This window comes from Bos indicus, chromosome X (genome assembly GCF_029378745.1).
Source record: "Bos indicus isolate NIAB-ARS_2022 breed Sahiwal x Tharparkar chromosome X, NIAB-ARS_B.indTharparkar_mat_pri_1.0, whole genome shotgun sequence".
NCBI classification, from domain to species: Eukaryota; Metazoa; Chordata; class Mammalia; order Artiodactyla; family Bovidae; genus Bos; species Bos indicus.
In genome coordinates, this window is record NC_091789.1 from 140,786,819 (window position 1) to 140,808,097 (window position 21,279).

The following is a 21,279-nucleotide window of genomic DNA, read 5'->3' on the forward strand; positions in this document are numbered from 1 at the left end:
CTTCTCCAGGGGATCTTCCCAGCCCAGGGATTGAACCTGTGTCTTTTATGTCTCCTGGGAAGCCCATAATAGTATCTGACCCTTAATACTGTTTTGGCTACTACATGAAATAATCCATACATAATAAATAAGCATCCATGTGTAGGGCTTGACTCCAGCCCAGAATGTATTAAATGCTCTATAACCATGCACTCATAGGAGGTGTAATAGTGACAATGGCTTCTTTACCAAAATTCAATCATGGTTCCCATTGGAAAGCAGCTTCTTTAGTCATTGAACATATGCTTTAATCATTAGGAGTTCACATTTTACAGAGCATATTCAAGAATATAGGTGTGAATACAACGAGGCCATTCCAATACTTTTTCCTTCAGTAATAACATAAGCAGAAGAGGTATGATCTGGAAAAGAATTTAACTTAGTAGAAGATTTTCGATATTCTGGTGATGAATTCTAAAAATAATAGTAGACACAGGCCCAATATATGTTGGCCACTGATCTTAGTAATTGACATGTATTCACCCATTTTAACCTTATAAATGCCCTCTTTTTAACCTAGCATTTTTTTAAAGTCAACTTGTCATTTATTTATTTATTTGGCTGTGTCAGATCTTAGTTGCAGCATACAGAATCTTTCATTGCAGAACACGGAGTCTCTAGTTGTGGCATGTGGGCTTAGTTGCTCCATAGCATGTGGGAATCTTAGTTCCCCGACCAGGGATTTGTGCTATATAGTAGGGTCCTTATTGATTATTTTACATATAGTAGTGGTGTGTATCTGTTAATCCCAAACTCCTATTTTATCTCTCCTTCCCTTTCCCCTTTAGTAATCATAAATTTGCTTTCTATGCCTGTCAGTCTATTACAAAGATGCATTTTTAAAAAGAATTTAATTTAGTGGTGAGAAATACGAAATGAATGTAAAACTAAATATAGATGCCTCTCTATAAATAACCAATAAGTAAAATCATTTAGCTTTTGATACTAGTTGGTTGAGGTGAAGAAATTCAACGATACGTATACACTGAATCAAAAGTCAAAAATTTGTAGGTCACAAATGACTCATTGTAGGCAATGTACGTATGGTTCAACATAGTGCTAGCTATAATTTTTTAACATCACATTTAAACAAATTACAGGGCTCCCTGGGCAACAGCAGCTTTGACAAATACCAATGTGAAAGCGGAAATATTAGAGGATTCTGGAAATTTCATCACGTCGTGATCTGTAACCCAGCTTGGTAGGAGCAGGTATTTCATCATCATAGTTTATGAAGCAAAATGAAGGTTTGTCTTTGAACAATTAAGGGAGTTAAGATTCCGCTGTAACCATTGGAACCACTTAAAACAGATGCAAATGCAGTTCTTTCTAAAATATCAGATGATTGAGCCTCATATGTGTTGATTCCGGAAGCATTCATTGACTGCACTTTGACGTTTTTTAAATGCTCTGTTTTTGTGAGAGATCTGATTATTGGTCAATGTGGAACTTCTCTTTTACTGTTGGTTTTAGTTATCCCAGAAAATTCTGTGAAAGAACTCCTTAGAGCACCTGGTACCATCAAGGACAGAATTAAGAAGTTGTTTGCTCACAAGAATAGCATGAGAAAGAAGGTAAAAATGAAAAACATCACAGAACCCAGAGGGACGCCCACCACAAAGGTTGACTCGGAGCCCTTCAGCTCTGAAGAGAGCATTTCCAGAGATGGGAACCCTCACGGAGAAAAGAATAGGAATGAAAACAGAAAGAAAGAGAGGCTGGAGGATGAGAAAAGAGATGAGAACCATGTGGAGCAGGAACAAAGCCTTCATGGAGATGTGTTTTGTGAGTATCAAGTATGACTTTTGTTAATTTATGCATCTTATGAAAAGTGAATTGTAGTTTTCCCTGGCAAATGACAGGAAAGAGGAAGATGCCGTAACTAAAACAGTGAAGTGAAGTGTGACAGTTAGTCGCTCAGTCGTGTCCAGCTCTTTACCACCCCATGGACTGCAGTCCGCCAGGCTCCTCTGCCCATGGAATGAGTAGCCAATCCCTACTCCAGGGAATCTTCCCAACCCAGGGATCGAACCCTGGTCTCCTGCGTTGCAGGTAGATTCTTTACTGTCTGAGCCACCAGGGAAGCCTATGTAAGATAGGGTCAGCTTTAAATCTGAAGAAGCAAGGTTCTCTATACGATCTGGAAACTAACATCTTCTGCAGATACAAAATCACATTTGCTGCTGTGGGATGCACAGAAGGTCAGCCCTTTCAATTTACCTGGGAGGTGTCCTATTTGATGCAGCCCCTCCTGCTCCTGACCAAGGAAGCCTGCTTGTCCTGCCAGCTCAGTCATCTGGCTGCCCAGCTGTGGGTGCAGCACACTCCTAAACCCCAGAGAGATCCCGCCCACCCAGGTAGATCTGCTAAACTCTACCTTTTTCCTTCTTGAAGGCACTTTTTACAGACACACTCAGTGAAAGGAGAATGTCAGAGTTGTGTGGTTATAATTTTAAAAGGTAAAATAGAGGAACACTATATATAGAGCTTAAGCTTCCGTTTTCTACATGAGCCACAGAATCACCATTGTCACCGGTGACTGTACAGAGCCATCATCAGCCTCGGCCCCTGCAGGGGGATTTCCATGTTGACCCAGCCTGGGACTTTCCCTTCCATTCTCACCAGGCATCTGTTGCTCCCTCTCTATTTTGCCTTGTCTGTGCTCGCCCCATTGTTATTGTTATTGTTGTTCACTTGCTCAGTAGTGTCCAACTCTTTGTGACCCCATGGCCTGCAGCATGCCAGGCTTCCCTGTCCTACATCTCCTGGAGCCTTCTCAAACTCATGTCCATTGACTCAGTGATACCACCCAACTGTTTCATCCTCTGTTGTCCCCTTCTCATTCTGCCTTCAATCTTTCCCAGCATAAAGGTCTTTTCTAAGGAGTCAGTTCTTCCCATCAGGTGGCCAAAGTATTGGAGCTTCAGCTTCAGCATCAATCCTTCCAATGACTATTCAGGATTGATTTCCTTTAGGATTGACTGGTTTGATTTCCTTGTGGACCAAGGGACTCAAGAATCTGCTCCAACACCACAGCTTGAAAGCATCCGTTCTTCAGTGCTCAGCCTTCTTTATGGTCCAACTCTTAGATCTATATATAACTACTGGAAAAACCATAGTTTTGACTATATGGATCTTTGTCAGCAAAGTCATGTCTCAGCTTTTTAATATGCTGTGTTTAGGTTAGTTAGGTGATGCCTAATGGGGTCCACTGGGGGCACCTTTCAAAAAAGATGTTCTAGATGTGGAAACTGGCACCAATATGAATGCTTTGGAAATGTTAGGGAAACACTGCTGTAACATAATCTGTAAGTAGAACACAGCTGTCCCTTAGTATCCCCGGGGGATTGGTCCCAGGCACCCCCACAGACACAAAAATCCATGAATGCTCAAGTTTTATATAAAATGGTGCAATATTCATATATAACCTAAACACATCCTCCCCTATACTTTAAGTAGTGTCTAGATTACTTAAAAGACCTAAAACAATGTAAATGCTGTGTGAATGGTTTCCTGGTATGCAAGGCAAATTCAAGTTTTGCTCTTTGGAAATTTCTGGATTTTAAAAAAAATATATATTCAACCTGTCATTGGTTGAATCTGTAAATGTGAAGCCCATGGTTACGAATGGCCAGCTATATATGATAAGCCATATATGATAAACCCTCTTTGTTCATTGATTCATACCTTCTTAGTATGTGGGGCTTTAGGGATTTTTTTTTTTTTTTTTTTTTTTTACTGATCAAGTGTTCATTGTTAGCTCCTAAGGGGAATGAAGCGAGTGAAGTTGATCTGGTTCTGGTCCAAAGAAAAACTACATCATCCCATCTGAAACACAAAGGTGAGTAACATATATTAGGAGTGAGTATATTTTAGGAGTAATAGCACTCATAAAGAATATTGAAGAATGGAAGCAAGCATTACCTGGCATCTTTTAATTTTAGAATTTAGACAGAAATAAAATATCTTTTCTGGAATAGGGGAAAATAAGGGTTAAGAAGAAAGGAAAGTGAGAGAAGAGGCCATGTGTTTGTACTGGCTTAAGATAAATGTAGATGGACAGCCTGGATTCCAATCTAGTTTAGGAGTCAGGTCTAGTTCCAGCCCTCAGTGTCTGGGGGACTTGGTCAAATCACTTGTGACTCTCAGTTTTACTTTCTTAAAAATGGTCATGATTGTAGAATTTTTGTGGCAGCCACATCAAATGATGTAATGTACGTGAAAATGCTTTGCAAATCATTAATGCATCAACAACAAGTTGCTGCCCTTTATCTCTTTAGCTTTTCCCCTTTCTTTGCCCTTCCTTTATTCCTTAGTATAAACTGCAAAAGCCCCCCATTCCAAGCCAGAGTCTGGGATTCATTACAAATCAGAAACCTCTCAGTCTTCCCTCTTTTTCCCGGTGGTAATTTCTGGCACCTACATCAAAGGTCAAGACTTTTTTCTGTAAAGGGCCAGAGGCTGAATATTTCAGGCTTTGTGAACCGTACACTCTCTGTTGCATCTGTCAGCTCTATCACTGCAGCTCAAAAGCAGCCACAGTCAATATGTAAATGAATAGGCTTGCTGTGTTTCAATAAAACTTTATTTGCAAGAACAAGCAGTGGGCCAGGATGTTAGTTTGCTGACCCCAATCTACATAAAAGTAACTGGAGGCACTGGGTCAAAGGTTGTTCTAGCTGACCCTGTAGTCCACGCAGTTGTTAGGATTTGTTAAATGAACATTTGTTAGATGGAGCCCCTGGGTGCCAGATGGTTCAACAAAAGACCACAAAATAAATTGAAATAGACAAGTTTATTATCCAGGTCTTGGGGAACGACATGGCATGGCCTCCAGGGGCCCTAGAGGGAAGTCCAGGCAGAACATGGGGCACACGCCTCTCTGAGGGTCCATGTGTGTGTAGTGCTTTGGGCTTGTTGGGCTAAGGTTGCATTGACGGATTCCAATGAAAACATTGGGGTGTTAGTAAGCTTCAGAGGGGTCTTATCTAAGGCAGACACAAGGCCCTGGGAAGCAGGAGAGGGTTTCAATCACAGGGGACATTGGGAAAGTCATATGAGGAACTCACTTTTACAAGTGACTCCATGGGCTTGCACTTGCGTGAGGGCTAATGCCAGTTTAAGGCCCTCACAGATTGCAGGGCCAAACAAAATGGATACCAAGATGGCCATACTTAGCTAAACTTTTTTTTAATTGAAATATATTTGATTGACAATGTTGTGTTAGTTTCTGCTGCACAGCAGAGTGATGCAGTTATACATTCATAGGTATATATTTATGTTTGCATTCTTTCCCATTATGGCTTGTCATAGGATATTGAATATAGTTCCCTGTGCTATGCAGTAGGACTTTGTTGTTTACCCATCCTATAGATAATAGTTTGCATCTTTTAGTCCCAAATTCCCTAAACTCTTGACAGCAACTGCAAACATGGCCACGCCTTCCAAAGCTCCCAATGGTAAAACATTTCCTAATCCGCTTAATGATGCTGAAATGCACCCTTTTTCTTAGTAGATTTAAATATCTCAGTTGACTGCACCTTTGACCATGGTGTCTGTGACTGGAAACAGGATATAGAAGATGATTTCGACTGGAATCCTGTGGACCAAGATAATGGTATGTAGTCTTCAGTGATCCATGTCTTGTGGTCTGGCCCTAGAATTAAAGGTATCCAATGATTCGAGCATAATTGTTCTCATGGCTTGTGAAGTCAGGGTTGTTTGTCACGTTTAGAAGCTTTTAGACCTTCCCAAGTCTCCCCTGATAAATGATTGACTTAGTCCATTTCCCACCCACCTACCCCATAAAAGATTCTCCAGCAAACCTCTTCCATATTCACTCCTCTGCTGCTGAGACACAGATGTAGGGCTTTGTATGAGTTTTAAGAGTATTTGGGAAAAGGTAGAAAGAAGTTGTTTCTTTTCCCCAGTTTACCAGCTATGGTGCTCCGTGGTTGTCTTTTGAGTTTAGGAGGAAGGGGAAAGGAATCTGGAAAGGAAATATTAATATGACCTCTCCCTAACCCTGGAGTTTTAGGAGCGTCACCCCTCAGAGCACTGAAATCATAATAAGCAGCAGATCAGCACTCTGAACTCCTGGACTGGACTTGCCCACCTATTGCTGGAGGATTTCTTTCATTCCAATTAACCTTGAATTTTTCTCTGCTGACGCTCTGAGTTGCCTACTTTCCACTGTCTACTATTGATGGCCTCTAACTTCCTTTGAGGCAGAGCATTTGGACGGCAGATCCCATTTGGATCATAAATAGAATTTTGGTCATTTAAGGCTGACTCTGTAATTAGAAATAACTGTTATACTTTCAGGAAATCTGGTTCTTTACCCATCAAAGTGTTTCTTTGGAGAGGTATATGCCCAGCCCTCAGGTAAAAGATACTTCTAGATCCTTCCCTGACATTGATTCCTCCCTGAGAGCCTTCCTTGCAAGCCCTTACATGCAATCAGGAAACCTGGGTATCTCCTAACAAAAATTCCTTTAGAACGTGGGATTAAGGGAAAGGATAGAAGTTCCCTATTTACAAACACCTGATTTGCAAATAACCCTGAGGTTCACTCAACATGGGATGAATCAGCATTTTCAGAAGGCTGAAATCTCAAGGACAGATCAAAGTGGGCTTGAACTGGACTAAAAAGGAAAGCTACCACAGTGGGTCACAAAAGACTGTAGCTAGTAGAGCTGCTAGATAAAATGTAGGATGCCTCAATTTCAGATAATCAGCGCATGCTTTTTAGTATATCTCAGACATGTTGTTTATGTGAAATGCAAACTCCACAGGGCATTCTGTACTTTTATTCTCTGAATCTGGCAAATTTACTAACTGGGGAAGTAGACCAGACAGTCTCTGGGTCCAGTGAAAACTAAAGCAATGTCAATCTGGGCCCTGAGAATGTCTCTAGGAGTTGGACTACCAGAAAACTCCACCCACCCACCGTGTCTTTCTCCTGGCTTCTAGAGGAATATCTCCTTTCTGTCAACTTCTTCAAAGCCCACCCTATGAGAGTTTTTGTCCAAGTCCATCAAAGCCACAACCAGAAAGCTGCAGATGAGCAAACATCCACTACACTGGTTACAAAATTCTTGGGAAAAGGTTCTGAGAAACAGAAGGTAATCTGTGTTCCTGCCATCTTCAAACAGAACTTGGAGTGATACATTGCACATTGTGGCTCAGCTCCATGATACCGTTAGTACAAATTCATGTATGTTGTGATTTAAATACCACACTGTGGACCCACCTAACCAGCTAGCCATCGTACCTACAACTCAGTGGAGAAATGCATTCCAGGATCAAACAACCAAGGTGGAAAGTTCTGGAACACAAATTTTCTGTTAGCTGAAAATTATCTACAGTGATCAAAGATCATTAAGTTAGATTCTTACCCCATACCTACTACTACCAAGCTTTGTGAATGTGAGCAGATTCTTCAGTTTCTCTCTCAGTTTCCTTCTCTACAGAGCAAAGAATTTCAGCCCTAGGATTCTAAAATTCATGTTAGCATGAAAATTTTGTTCCTAAATATTTGAAATGAAAAGGACTTGAGCTTTCCCCGTAGGCACCTAGTGTTCATTTTTTAACAGCTATTTTATTCACTGTAGCCAAACCCTTTGCAATGGCCTCATTAACTGTGGGTATTTCTTCTCTTCCAGCTGTTGGCTACTATATGGCTGTTTCAGCCCTGACAGGTCAGAAGAAGGACATAGGCCGTTTGAAACTTCTCCTCCCCAACCTGCAACCCCACAGCAACTTCTGTTTGCTCTTTAATTACCGGCTGGCTGGAAACAAAGTAGGGAAGCTTAGAGTGTTTGTGAAAAATAGGAACAATGCTCTGGCTTGGGAGAAAACCAGGAGCATGGATGAACAGTGGAGGATGGGGAAAATTCAGCTGTATCACAGAATTGATACTCCCAAAAGCGTAAGTAGAAAACTATATAAAATGAGATATTTACATTCTTTTTCAGTGACTTAACAAACAAAGCAAAACACTTAACTGAAGTACCTAGGCCTTGGGGCTACAGAGATGAATAAGACTTTCCCCTCCACTTAAGAGCTTATATTCTGGAGTGAAATAGGCAAGGTATTTAACAGCACAACTAACGATATTACTTGTCAGATGCAGGCATATCATATTCTGTGGAAATGAAATGCTCATGTGTCAGGCTCCTCCCACCAACTTCCTTCCAAACCAGGCTCTAAATTCCTTACTACATAAAAGCACATCCTGCTCATTGACTTTATGCCCAGCACTTATCACAATGAATGGAAACTAGAAGGTCATTTTCCAAAATACTTATTTTATTCAAGTATAGTTAGTTTATAATGTTGTGTTCATTTCTGCTGTACAGGTGATTAAGTTCTACCTCTATATACAGTAAGTCCCCTGCATATGAATGAGTTGTGTTCCTAGAATGCATTTGTAAGTCCAACAAATTTAGCCAAGGTACCCATCTAACTCAATTGGCTATATAGTACTGTACTGTAATAGGTTTATAATAGTTTTCACACAAATAATACATTAAAAAACACAGAAAATAAAGAAAACATTTTAAATCTTAGTTTAGTTCACTTCAGTTCAGTCACTCACTCGTATCCGACTCTTTGCGACCCCATGAATCACAGCACGTCAGGCCTCCCTGTCCAACACCAACTCCCAGAGCGCACCCAAACTCATGTCCATTGAGTCGGTGATGCCATCCAACCATCTCATCCTCTGTCATCGCCTTCTCCTCCTGCCCCTAATCCCTCCCAGCATCAGAGTCTGTTCCAAAGAGTCAACTCTTTGCGTGACGTGGCCAAAGTACTGGAGTTTCAGCTTTAGCATCATTCCTTCCAAAGAAATCCCAGGGCTGATCTCCTTCAGAATGGACTGGTTGGATCTCCTTGCAGTCCAAGAGACTCTCAAGAGTCTTCTCCAACACCACAGTTCAAAAGAATCAATTCTTCAGCGCTCAGCTTTCTTCACAGTCCAACTCTCACATCCATACATGACTACTGGAAAAACCATAGCCTTTACTAGACGGACCTTTGTTGGCAAAGTAATGTCTATGCTTTTGAATATGCTATCTAGGTTGGTCATAACTTTCCTTCCAAGGAGTAAGCGTCTTTTAATTTCGTGGCTGCAGTCACCATCTGCAGTGATTTTGGAGCCCCAAAAAATAAAGTCTGACACTTTCCACTGTTTCCCCGTCTATTTCCCATGAAGTGATGGGACCAGTTGCCATAATCTTCATTTTCTGAATGTTGAGTTTTAAGCCAACTTTTTCACTCTCCTCTTTCACCTTCATCAAGAGGCTTTTTAGTTCCTCTTCACCTTCTGCCATAAGGGTGGTGTCATCTGAATGTCTGAGGTTATTGATAATTCTCCCGGCAATCTTGATTCCAGCTTGTGCTTATTCCAGCCCAGCATTTCTCATGATGTACTCTGCATAGATGTTAAATAAGCAGGGTGACAATATACAGCCTTGACGTATTCCTTTTCCTATTTGGAACGAGTCTGTTGTTCCATGTCCAGTTCTAACTGTTGCTTCCTGACCTGCATACAAATTTCTCAAGAGGCAGGTCAGGCATCTGAAGATGTTATTCCCATCTCTTGCAGAAGCAGAAGCAGAAGATATTAAGAAGAGGTGGCAAGAATACACAGAAGAACTGTACAAAAAAGATCTTCATGACCCAGATAATCACAATGGTATAATCACTGACCTAGAGCCAGATATCCTTTAATGTGAAGTCAAGTGGACCTTAGACAGCATCATTACGAACAAAGCTAGTTGAGGTGATGGAATTCCAGTGGAGCTATTTCAAATCCTGAAAGATGATGCTGTGAAAGTGCTGCACTCAGTATGCCAGCAAATTTGGAAAACTCAGCAGTGGCCACAAGACTGGAAAAGGTCAGTTTTCATTCCAATCCCAAAGAAAGGCAATGCCAAAGAATGCTCAAACTACTGCCCAATTGCACTCATCTCACACGCTAGTAAACTAATGCTCAAAATTCTCCAAGCCAGGTTTCAGCAATACGTGACCCGTGAACTTCCAGATGTTCAGGCTGGTTTTAGAAAAGGCAGAGGAACCAGAGACCAAATTGCCAACATCCACTGGATCATCGAAAAAGCAAGAGAGTTCCAGAAAAACATCTATTTCTGCTTTATTTACTATGCCAAAGCCTTTGACTGTGTGGATCACAATAAACTGTGGAAAATGTTACAGTACAGTACCTCAGAAAGCACAGTAGTGCAGTACAACAGCTGGCACATTGGGGCTGGCATAAAGTGGACAGGCAAGAGGAGTTACTGATGGAGGAGGGAGAGGAGGTGGGAGATGGTAGAGCTGAAGGATTGTCAGCAATAGGAGACAGAGGACGAGCTGGAATGTCACTCACGCCTGACATGAATGGAACGTACGTTTGCATCTCTGAAAGCTAGAAACTTGAAGGCTCATATGTAGGGGACCTAACTATAATTCTTCTTAATCTTTTCCATTATGGTTTATCACAAGGTACTGAATAGAGTTCCCCATGCCCTATAGTAGGACCTTGCTGTTTATCCAGTCTCTAATAGTTTGCATCTGCTGTTGCTGCTGCTGCTGCTGCTGCTGCTAAGTCGCTTCAGTCATGTCCAACTCTGTACGACCCCATAGATGGCAGCCCACCAGGCCCCGCCATCCCTGGGATTCTCCAGGCAAGAACACTGGAGTGGGTTGCCATTTCCTCCTCCAATGCATCTGCTAATCCCAAATTCCCAATCCACCCTCCCCCACTCCACCTTGGTAACCGCAAGTCTGCTTTCTATGTCTGTGAGTCTGTTTCTGTTTTGTAGATAGGTTCACTTTTCTCATATCTTATTTTATTTATTTTTTGGCCCCAATGTGCCACATGCAGTATCTTAGTTCCCCAACTAGGGATCAAACCCATGCCCCCTGCATTGGGAGTGCAGAGTCTTAACCACTGGACTGCCAGGGAAGTCCACATTTGTGTCATATTTTAGATCCCACATGTGACTGGTATCATATGGTGTTGGTCTTTCTCTGTCTGACTTACTTCATTTAATGTGATATTCTCTAGGTCCATCCATGTTAGTTCCTGGACCAGGGATTGAACCTGGGCCCTGAGAGTGCAAGCTCCCAGTCCTAACCAAAAGACTTTTAGGGAATTCCCAGTTACTATCTTATATATGATAGTGTATGTATATTAATCCCAGTCTCCCAATTTATCCCTCCCTACCCCTGTCCCCTTTGGTAACCATGTTTGTTTTCTATGTCTGTGGCTCTGTTTTGTAAATACATTTATATGTACTATTTTTTCCCACTATTTTTTTTTTACATTCCATATATAAATCATATCACATTTTTGTCTTTCTATGTCTTACTTCATTTAGTAGGACCAACTAGATCCATCCATATTGTTGCAAATGGCATTATTTCATTCTTTTTTATGGCTGACTAATATTCCATTACACCACACCTTCTTTTCCCTTCATCTGTGGATGGACATCTAGGTTGCTTCCATATCTTGGCTATTGTAAATAGCTCTGCAATGAACATTGGAATGCATCTGTCTTTTTGAATTACAGTTTTCTCAGCACCCAGGAGTGGGACTGGCCTATCATACAGTAGCTCTGTGTTTAGTTTTTTAAGGAACTACCATACAGATCTCCATAGTGGCTGTACCAATTTGCATTCCCACCAGTGGAGGAGGAGGGTTCACAACGATAATTAAATTTCTTCTAGCCTGGGTTTTGAGAAGAAAACAGTATTATTCCTTTAGTTTTGCTTTTTTTTTTCTTCTAAAAGGGAAGGAATTCCAAAATTTCCTCTTAAACTTTACTATTCTCAGCTTTCAGGGCTTTTCAGATTCTTTTAGGTGTTGCAGGAGCCCTGTTTTCTCCAATTGTAATTCAGTCAGTGTAGATACCAGGCATCTGGAAAATACATTACCATATATTCAATGTCAAAGCCTGTTTCTATGGAATAGGGGCATATGAATTGAATTCAGTTTAATAGCAATTAAATAGTGGGACTTTATCATTGCATTAAATACTTGCAAGTAATTTTTTATTCCCTCTCCATTATTAGATCATTTTTGAAGCTGAACGTGGCAAGGGCAAGACTGGAGAAATTGCAGTGGACGGTGTCTTTCAGGTCTCAGGCTTATGTTCAGATGGCCTTTGACCTGTGGATGGTTGAATGCTACTGTTATCTTTTATATCTTTATATTTGGCTTTTACGTCAGTTTTCTGTTTTTTGACAATATATCATAGGTCACCCCCCTACATTTTAGAAATTGTGGTGTTCAAATAGACTCATTATTGTAAGATACCTTTCTTGTATATGATATACTGATATTTGCTTTAAATATAGTACCATTGTATCTTCTCATTCATTTCTGAGTCTATAAAACTTGGATGCATCAGTTCAGCCCTCCCCACCCCAGTACATGTGATGTGTCTACATGACTTGGTGAACCACTTTATGTAACATTTCTAGAATTACCCAAAAAAAAAAAAAAAAAAGCAACACAGAGAAATGTTTAACTATTTGATTTTTATGGCACTTCTTGGAAACTATAACATCATGCTGCTGCTGCTGCCACGTCGCTTCAGTCATATCCGAGTCTGTGCAACCCCATAGATGGCAGCCCACCAGGCTCCCCCATCCCTGGGATTCTCCAGGCAAGAACACTGGAGTGGGTTGCCATTTCCTTCTCCAATGCATGAAAGTGAAAAATGAAAGTGAAGTCGCTCAGTGGTGTCTGACTCTTATGACCCCATGGACTGCAGCCCACCAGGCTCCTCCATCCATGGGATTTTCCAGGCAAGAGTACTGGAGTGGGGTGCCATTGCCTTCTCCTAGACTTTTACCCAAGAGGCTTAGCCAGATCTTTCACAACCAAGTTTGTATATTTAAGTCCTTTGTAATAATAATATCCAAATAATCACCTTGTGTCATGGTTTAAGTTTGTCTAAGTAAGAAAATTTGTTGTTGATTGTATGTTTAATTATGTGTATCGTTATTTGCTTTGCTAGAAAATGTGTTTTATATTCTTTTTTCTGTGAAAACACATATTATTTTTAACTTATATTATTAAAAATTCTTAAAATTACTTGCTATTATGGAAACACACAACTGCTTTCTTAGGCCTCATAACTATGATGCCAATTAGCTTAAGTTGTTGAATTAAAGGTCTCCAAGAATTATCTAAAATCAAAATTATTCTAGTAACCAGGTTCCAAAAGACTATTTTGTCTTTTTCTCTTGTCTATTTCTCTTTTCTTCCAAATTCAAGAACTTCTTTGTGTGGTAATGAATCCTGAGTGTACATTCCTGTGGATAAAAGTATATTCTGTTTTAAGATTCTAGGTTGGAAGGTGGTTCAGGACAGCTCCCAAACAGAAGATTCCCCAGATATTTGCCTGTTAGCCCTGGAAGTGACAAAGGAATTGACCTGTAAAAGGAAGGAAAGCGAGAATGTGTCCACCTACTAACCCTAAAAATTTGTAGCCTTTTTCTTAGAGTTTTTTTTATATTGAAACTTATAGTAATCCTTCTTCTTCTTTGTCTTTTTCTTTTAAATAAGAAGGATTATTTAAAAGAAAAAAAAAAGACAAAAGGAAGGATTACCAAGGGTTTAAATCAACCTTTTAAGATGGTGGGAAAAAATACATTGTTTTCATTTAGTGTGAAGTTCTTTTCCCATAGAAAGTCGACACAGGACTGTGGGATCTGTTAGGATAACTACTAGTTACAGAAACCCCCAAAACAGTGTTTCTAGTGAGACCAGATGAAGAACTTCCTGGCTTAGTGAAATCAGCCCACAGAATTGTAAGACATAATAACATTATAAAATGGTTGTGTTAAGGTGCGAAAATGAAAATGTGGGGTGGTTTGTTACATGGCAAAAGTTGACCGACACAAGTGATTTCTATTATATGACGGTGCTAGAACCTGAAGAAGACCTCCCCCACTGTGTCTCCTCAGTGACCAGGGAAATTTGAGAGCATAGTCATGGCTTAGAGTAAAGAAAGATAGAGAGGAGACTGTGCAGTGAAGGCCAGTCAGTGCCCCAGTAACCCATGTGATAGGAAGAGATGTTAAACTGAAATGAAATAGGGAGGCCTGCAATTATGTTACATATAGGGAGAAAATCAATATGAAGCTGATTTAAATCGAATTTAGTAATATTGCACATTTCTCTAGTATCTGTAGCAGAGACTTCTAGTTGCCTACCCAATAGCCTTTCTCACCTTTTTCCTTACCAGTATGACCATGTATAAATATATATGGGGGGACTGCAATATGTTCAACTAAAAGGCTGTGTTTCCCAACCTCTCCTACAGATGAGGGGGCTCACTGAAGTCATTGGTGAGGCTTCCAGGAAGGATCATTAAAGAAGGCTCTCAGCTGGCAGCTCCTTTTGCCATTTCCCTCCCTCCTTCCTGCCTGCAATGTGATTGTGAAGGCAGGAGCTCTGGGAGCTGCCTTGTGACCATGAGGGCAAGGGCCACAGCCTATGGTGGAGTACACAGCTGGAGGAAAGCTGGGTTCCTGATGACATGGTGGCATGTCTACACTGTCCCACACTGGTCACTGCTTGACGTTACATGAGACAAAAAGAAATCCTCTCTTGGCCTATCTAGGATTCCAAACAAAACACAATCCGATGTCATGTGACCATTCTTCTTGAGCCCCAGAGGGCTGCCTTGCCATGTCCACTGCAAGAACACAGTCTTTGGGACTAACTTCTTGGACGTTAAACACCAATATCTTGTTTCGAATTCCAGTCCACAGCCTATAATCATGGATCTGTAGCCTGCAGCAGCACGGAATCCCATTGGATTCCTTTGGCGAACCTAAGGTCAAATATTTCAGCCACGACTCCCATACCTGTGGACCCTGGCCACTACTCAACATGGAACTCCCCTTGTCATTCATCCTCTCCCACTCTCTCCCCCCTCGCTGTTATGGGCTCCCTCCTCTGGACACTAACTCCCACTCATTTCTGCCCCTTCCCCATCACACCTGCTCCTCTCCTAAACAAGGAGGAATACCTTCAGCTCGGGCACTTGATGCGTCCCGAAGACTGCACTGATCTCTAGCGTGGCCTGATGTCACCTATATTTTTGGTGCTCTTCTTTTTTCCTCAGGCACAGAATACTTGTGGGATTACTCTGGAATTCTTTTACCTGAAGATGTTTTCAGATGTCAAGAACCGTAGCCCTACTTGCAAAGCTAATAAGTTGACCTGTCACAGTTTTATTAGGTATCAGTAGAAAAGACAAGCCTCCTGGGTCAGAGACAGACTTTATTTCTCATGGGACAACAGGTAGCATGGGCCTCGGTCAGTCCACTGCCCCTTACCCCCCACCCCGAGTCTCCCAGCGGGTGGGCCAACAAAGAGGCCCATCCAGAAGGATGCCAGGTACAGGGTGAGTTTGTGTCCCAGCTGAGGAGTCCTGAGTTAAGGAAAGCCCCACACTTATAAGGGGACCACTAGCCCACCTGCCCAAACTTTGCCCTAGAAGGAGACTGTTTTTTTGGCTTTGTCAGGAAACAAATCTGCTCTTGAGAAATAAGATACTATCTCTCTTCTCCCAGGCTGTGTGCCGCACCACTCTCCTTGATAAGACAGCACAGAACAAAAGCTGCCAACGCCTTTGTACGGAAAACGGGCAGAAACACACGAGACCCATGGAGAATGGCCTCCCGACAGCAGCCTCTTAGGACCTTTCAGGAGTCAGTTGGGTGAGGGGATGGCAGTGCGAAAAGCTGGGTAGCAGTGTGGACTCCTGAGAAGTTTAGAACTTGGCAGTTAACATTCTCACCTTTGATACTACTGCTTTCTGGAACTTACTTTTCCAGGACCAATGTTTAAATCTTTTTCCAATCAGACTGGAAGAAATAAGGTGAATTAGTTTCTGCAAAATAAACAGACATAAAGTAAAAGCATTCTATGTTCTGAGAGAGAACTATCAATTTTTTAAAATTTGTTTGTAATTTTATTTGTATTTTACATTGGGGTAGAGTTGATTTACAATATTGTATTTCAGACGTACAGCACAGTGGTTTAGTTAAACATGTACATATATCCATTCTTTTCCAGATTCTTTCCCCATATAGGTGATTACAGAATATTGAGTAGAGTTCCCAGCACTATACGGTAGGTCCTTGTTGATCATCTATTTTATAGAAATGTGTATATGTTAGTCCCAAACTCCTCATTTATCCCTCCCCCTCACCTTTCCCCTTTGGTAACCATAAGTTTGTTTTCAAAGTCTGTGAGTCTGTTTCTGTCTTATAAATAAGTTCATTTGTATCACCTTTTTAAATTCCACATGTAAGTGGGATATTTTCAACCTTTTTCTTTTTTCCTCTTCAAGTCAGCGAAACAGTGACTACAAATGCCAGATCACTGTGTTTGGTCTCCACGCAAAGCCTTATCCTGTGCTACATGGAGGCAGCTTCATTCTATGTGGCCAGGGAACAGCAAAGCAGTTAGCAATTTGGGATTTCTGTAAATGTGTACAGATAGGGGTTCTTCCTTCCTGTGGAAAATGGAGTTGTAGATTGTAATAGTTATTTATGACCTGTGGGGAACTCTTACATCTCTAAATATGCTAGCCTGCTTCATAAAAATTCCATCCTTAGCACACATGTGAAAAAACTCTGTACAACAGTTTGCAAATCGACTTTTATCTAAGAGGCAGTTGTGGGGCGGTGAGAGCCCCTCCTGGAGCGGAGGAGGGCTCCCCGAAGTGGGTTTAGAATGGAAAGGTTACATCTGCCTATTTTGGACCGAAACCTGTCCTATGTATATCTCTAGTCGGTTTAGGAGTGTTATAGAAATTGTTTTCCATTTCTAGGTCATGGTTTTGTTTGTTATGGTTTCTCCCACTCTGTGGCCACTTTCTAGACCATGATGGGTGGCGGATTCAGTGCAATTAGGTGAGAACCAATTACTCTTTCCTTCTCAGTAATTTCTTTGAGAGCCTATATGTGTATTTCACTGGCAATGTTGCTCAAAAAACATTTGGAAGTGCCTTTTTAGGGTACAAAAATCATACAGAAGACTTTATATGTCAACTTATGGTCACGCATCATTTATGACCAAAAACAGCACTCCACTCCTAGGTAAATATTCCATAGAAACACATGATGGCACTGTGTATAATAGTCATACTAAAACAACTCAAATATGCATCATGTCCCTTTTGAGTAGAATGGATAAATAAACTGGTATATTTATTCAGGGAAATATTAGCAAGAAATGAGAATGAACAAACTAATACTACTCACAGGAACACTGATGAATTTCTGAAATATGACATTGATCAAAAGAAGCCTGGGAATTCCCTGGTAGTCCAGTGGTTGGACTCCATGCTCTCATTGCTGAGGGCCTAGGTTCAATCCCTGGTTGGGAAACTATGATCCCAAAAGCCACACAGCACACTCGAAAAGTAAACAAACAAACAAACAAACAAAGCACATACTGTATGGTTCCATATATATGTTCCCCCCAACATACACTTATATGAGTTTTGAGATCAGATGCAATGAATCTAGGGTGGCGAAGTTGGCATTGTGTTTACCCTTGGAAAGGGTGCCAGGAAGGAACACAGGGGGACTTCTGGGGGTGGTTATTGCTTCACATAAGTGAAAGTGTTACCCCTCTTTAAGATGAACCTCATCAGTGTGACTTGGGGCCTGCTGATGGGACATGAGTTCATCTCTCAATACAGGCAGGTTGTGACTGTAGTTCCACAGACTCAGGCATAATCCAGCCATTGATGACTTTGACCTTGGGGATGTCCCCTAGCCTGCCATCCAGGATACCCAGGGACCTTGGCCTGGAGATAAATGGCTTTGGAACCCACCCCCAGCTCTTCTTGGCCATGCTACACAGCATATGAGATCTTAGCTCCCTAATCAGGGATGGTGGAAGCATGGAGTCTTAACCACTGGGCCACAAGGGAAATCCCAGCATTGGAATCTTGAGGAGTGAGTTCAACAGGCCCAGGGGTTCAGGCTTGAGGGTCTTCTTTCCCGCTGTTGGGTGCCTGGAACCCCCATCTCTGCCCCATTTGTTGGTCTTTCTGGACACTGATAAAAGTTTCCACATCCCCCTTTGTTCTCCCTGTCACTGTCCTTTTAGAATGCTTTTCCTCCTGAATTTGAGCTGGAGTCCCCGAGCTCCCCTGCTGAAAGGGACAGTTGGTCCTTGCCTCCCTTGGTTTCCAGCTCCTCTCTCAGAGTTCCCGCAGTGCCCTCTTGTGGCAGCTTCCCTGTGCGTGCGTGGCTGCCAGCAGGCAGAAGTCAAAGAGGGCTGTCTTCAGCATCTCTTGCTTCCTCTTCATCCCATTTCTCCTCTCCCTAGTATTTTGTGAATTCATGCTTCTTTCTGGGTACCCAGAACCTTCCAGTCACTCGCCCCTGAGCTCTTGGAAATCCAAGCTTGCAGGCCTCTCATTCTCTCCCTGTTCACCCCGTCAACATTGACTTGTCCTCTGTCCCTTTCTGTTGATCTCTGACAAATGAAAAGGAAACCGCCCTTATAAAAAAAACTCAGGCTTAAGGAATAAACAGCTGGAACTGTAACCACACTAAGTAATTGTTGTTGTTGTTTAGCCACTGAGTCGTGTCCCACTCTTTTGTGATCCCGTGGATGGTAGGACGCTTGGCTCCTCTGTCCATGGGATTTCTGAGGCAGGAATACTGGAGTAGGTTGCCATTTCCTTCTCCAGGAGGTCTTCCTGATGACCCAGGGATCGAACCTACAGGTCCTGCATTGACAGGCAGATTCTTTACCACCAAGCCACCAGAGAAGCCCAAATAATATTTACTCTTTTGTAATAGTAGCTTCCACTGCCTTAATACCAAGAAACAGGTAAGAAGGCACTTTCAGCACTGTGTAAGATCAGAGATTCTCCTCTGATGATTCAGATCACACAGCTGCATTAAGATGGAGGCTGAGTCAGTGTTTGCTGGTAGCCAGTGACAGAAAACAGACCTCTGCTAACCTACAGTAAAGGGAAGTTACAGTAAGGAAAGACAAGTGTGTAGGATGGAAAGCCCAGCAACCCAGCCTTGGAAATAAGCTCCAGGGCTAGAAGTGGATGGGAAAAAGCCACTGTCTCTCAGGAAGCCACCATCTGCTGGAAAAATCTCTTACCAAGTTACTCTCCATGTTGTTCCACAAAAGTCACTTTCCAGGGAGGGGTGTGCGATCAGGCCACCTTGGATCATGTAGCTGCCCCCTGGCTAGCCACGGAGCAGGGCACCTGATGGGCTGTTCAGAAGGTGGGATGAAAGCTGGGTTGCAAAACCTGTCCGAGTCCACCACATGAACGCCGTCACATAAAAGCTGGTATTGAGTACATGTAATTGTCCCAGCCAACATAGCAAGCTAAGTGATTTACTCTTGTCATGACAAGGAGTTGAACACATTCATCGTCTTCAGCAGCTAGAAACCTAGGTGGTGTTTGGGTCAGGTTTGAAATGAATAATAACAGAAATACTATTGTATGCACCAAATGATGTAGCAACTACAGTGTGGTAGGTTGTTATGGGGGGAAAGTGAGGCTAAAATGCAAAAACTGCTTCTCTCGGGCACCATAAATCAGAATGGTATACTTCTGGGCAGATGCATCTCAGAAGACCTGGGATGAGCATGGTTCTCCTTCATATTCTCGTTCCTGATGAATGGCTGCTTCTGGCAGCACGCCCTTGGGATGTGGGGAAAGGGGGTCTGTAGATGCTATGTACGGTGGTGAATCTGGGACAGTAAGCCTTCAGGCTGTGGGGTACAAGCACAAAAGACCAAGGAAGCAGCATACGTTAATGGATTTTAGTTCACTGCTTACATCTTGGGCTTCCCTGGTGGCTCGGATGGTAAGGAATCTGCCTGCAATACAGGAGACCTGGGTTCGATCCCTGGGTTGGGAAGATCCCCTGAAGGAGGGCGTGGCAACCCACTCCAGTATTCCTGCCTGGAGAATCCCCATGGACAGAGGAGCCTGGTGGGCTATAGTCACAAAGAGTCAGATGTATGTTGCTCCTCTGATGAAATGCTCTTACAAAACGACATCCTTTTGAAAGAAAACCGTGAGAACCAAATGCAGTGGGGGCTCTCATAGAATAGTCCACATCACAGGTAGGCGCGTTCCTCATGGTAACAAGTCACTGACAGAGTGACGTTCCAGGGGGTGGGCTTCGGATCGAACTTATTAACAGCAATGCGGGAGTCAGCTGAATAGACAGGCGGCGGTATTTGAGTTGGTCTCTTTTTATCCATCTCTTTTTGTACTTTTTCTCTATTTTTCTGATTACATGGATTGTGAAGCCCTCCCCTGCCAACAGTGACCAAGTAGTATCAATGTTGTTTCTCTGCCTCTTGAATGATATGTACCACCAAGTAATGGGAGCCTGGCTTGTGGATCCTTCATTGTCTCCTACTCTGTTGCCACAAATCTGTGGTAGAACTTCCCTTCCAGAGAAAGGGCAGAATGGACAGAAGGTGTGGGAGAGGAAAACAAGAGGTATGGAAATGACCTCCGGGTCACCCCTGGGGCAAGAGGATATTAAACGGGAATTTCCTGACTTTGATTTCACCTAGATCAGAGCTCAGTGTTTAAGTACCTGCTGGGCACTCTTCTAGAGAGACAGTCTACATGGGGCTATGTGCGGAGCCCAACACTACATCTGCCAACCGTGGTTTGTCACCCCTTTTCAGCTGATGCACAAGAGAAGACAAAATTAGAAGATGGTTGTTAGAATTCTAGAAACTTCCTCCAGCCTTCCCGGCAAGTGGAGGGGAACTTGAGAGAACCACTCAAGAGAGACTGACAGATGCTCCTGAACTGAATTGAAAGGGCACAAGGTGCTTGATTCCCTGGAAAAACCCTACAGGTGAGGAGCTAGCAGGGGCTGCTTAAGTCTACCTCTGATGGCAGAGGGAGCAGCCTCTGCTTCCAGGGCTTGTGGTAGAGTGGGGAGGGGGACAGAGCTGCTAGGACTTTCCCAAGGGCTAAGTGCATAGCAAGCAAGTAGCTAAGGACCTCATTTAAGAGGCCTGTCTGCAGGTGACCTGACTCAACAGAAGGCTGGGTGCAACATGCCACTAAATGCAGGAGCTGGTATTCAACCACTGTACCGTCTGAACCAGAGAATGGGTGAGTAGGGGCCCCCCAGCAAGGGGGAAATCTCCAAAAAGTATCCCCAAAGTGAGCACACAAAAGAGGC

General features: G+C 42.5%; 1 protein-coding gene across 1 annotated transcript in view; it reads left to right on the top strand.

Moving 5' to 3' along the window:
• Positions 1-12,976, top strand: part of LOC109555200 (epidermal growth factor-like protein 6) — a 29,361-nt gene extending 16,385 nt beyond the window's left edge. The window contains 5 exon segments of the mRNA XM_019955848.2: positions 1,513-1,824; positions 3,800-3,880; positions 5,555-5,656; positions 7,704-7,969; positions 12,121-12,976. Coding sequence (XP_019811407.2) covers positions 1,513-1,824; positions 3,800-3,880; positions 5,555-5,656; positions 7,704-7,969; positions 12,121-12,216 — 857 coding nt within the window. The 3' untranslated portion in view covers positions 12,217-12,976.
• Positions 12,977-21,279: the final 8,303 nt, after the last annotated feature.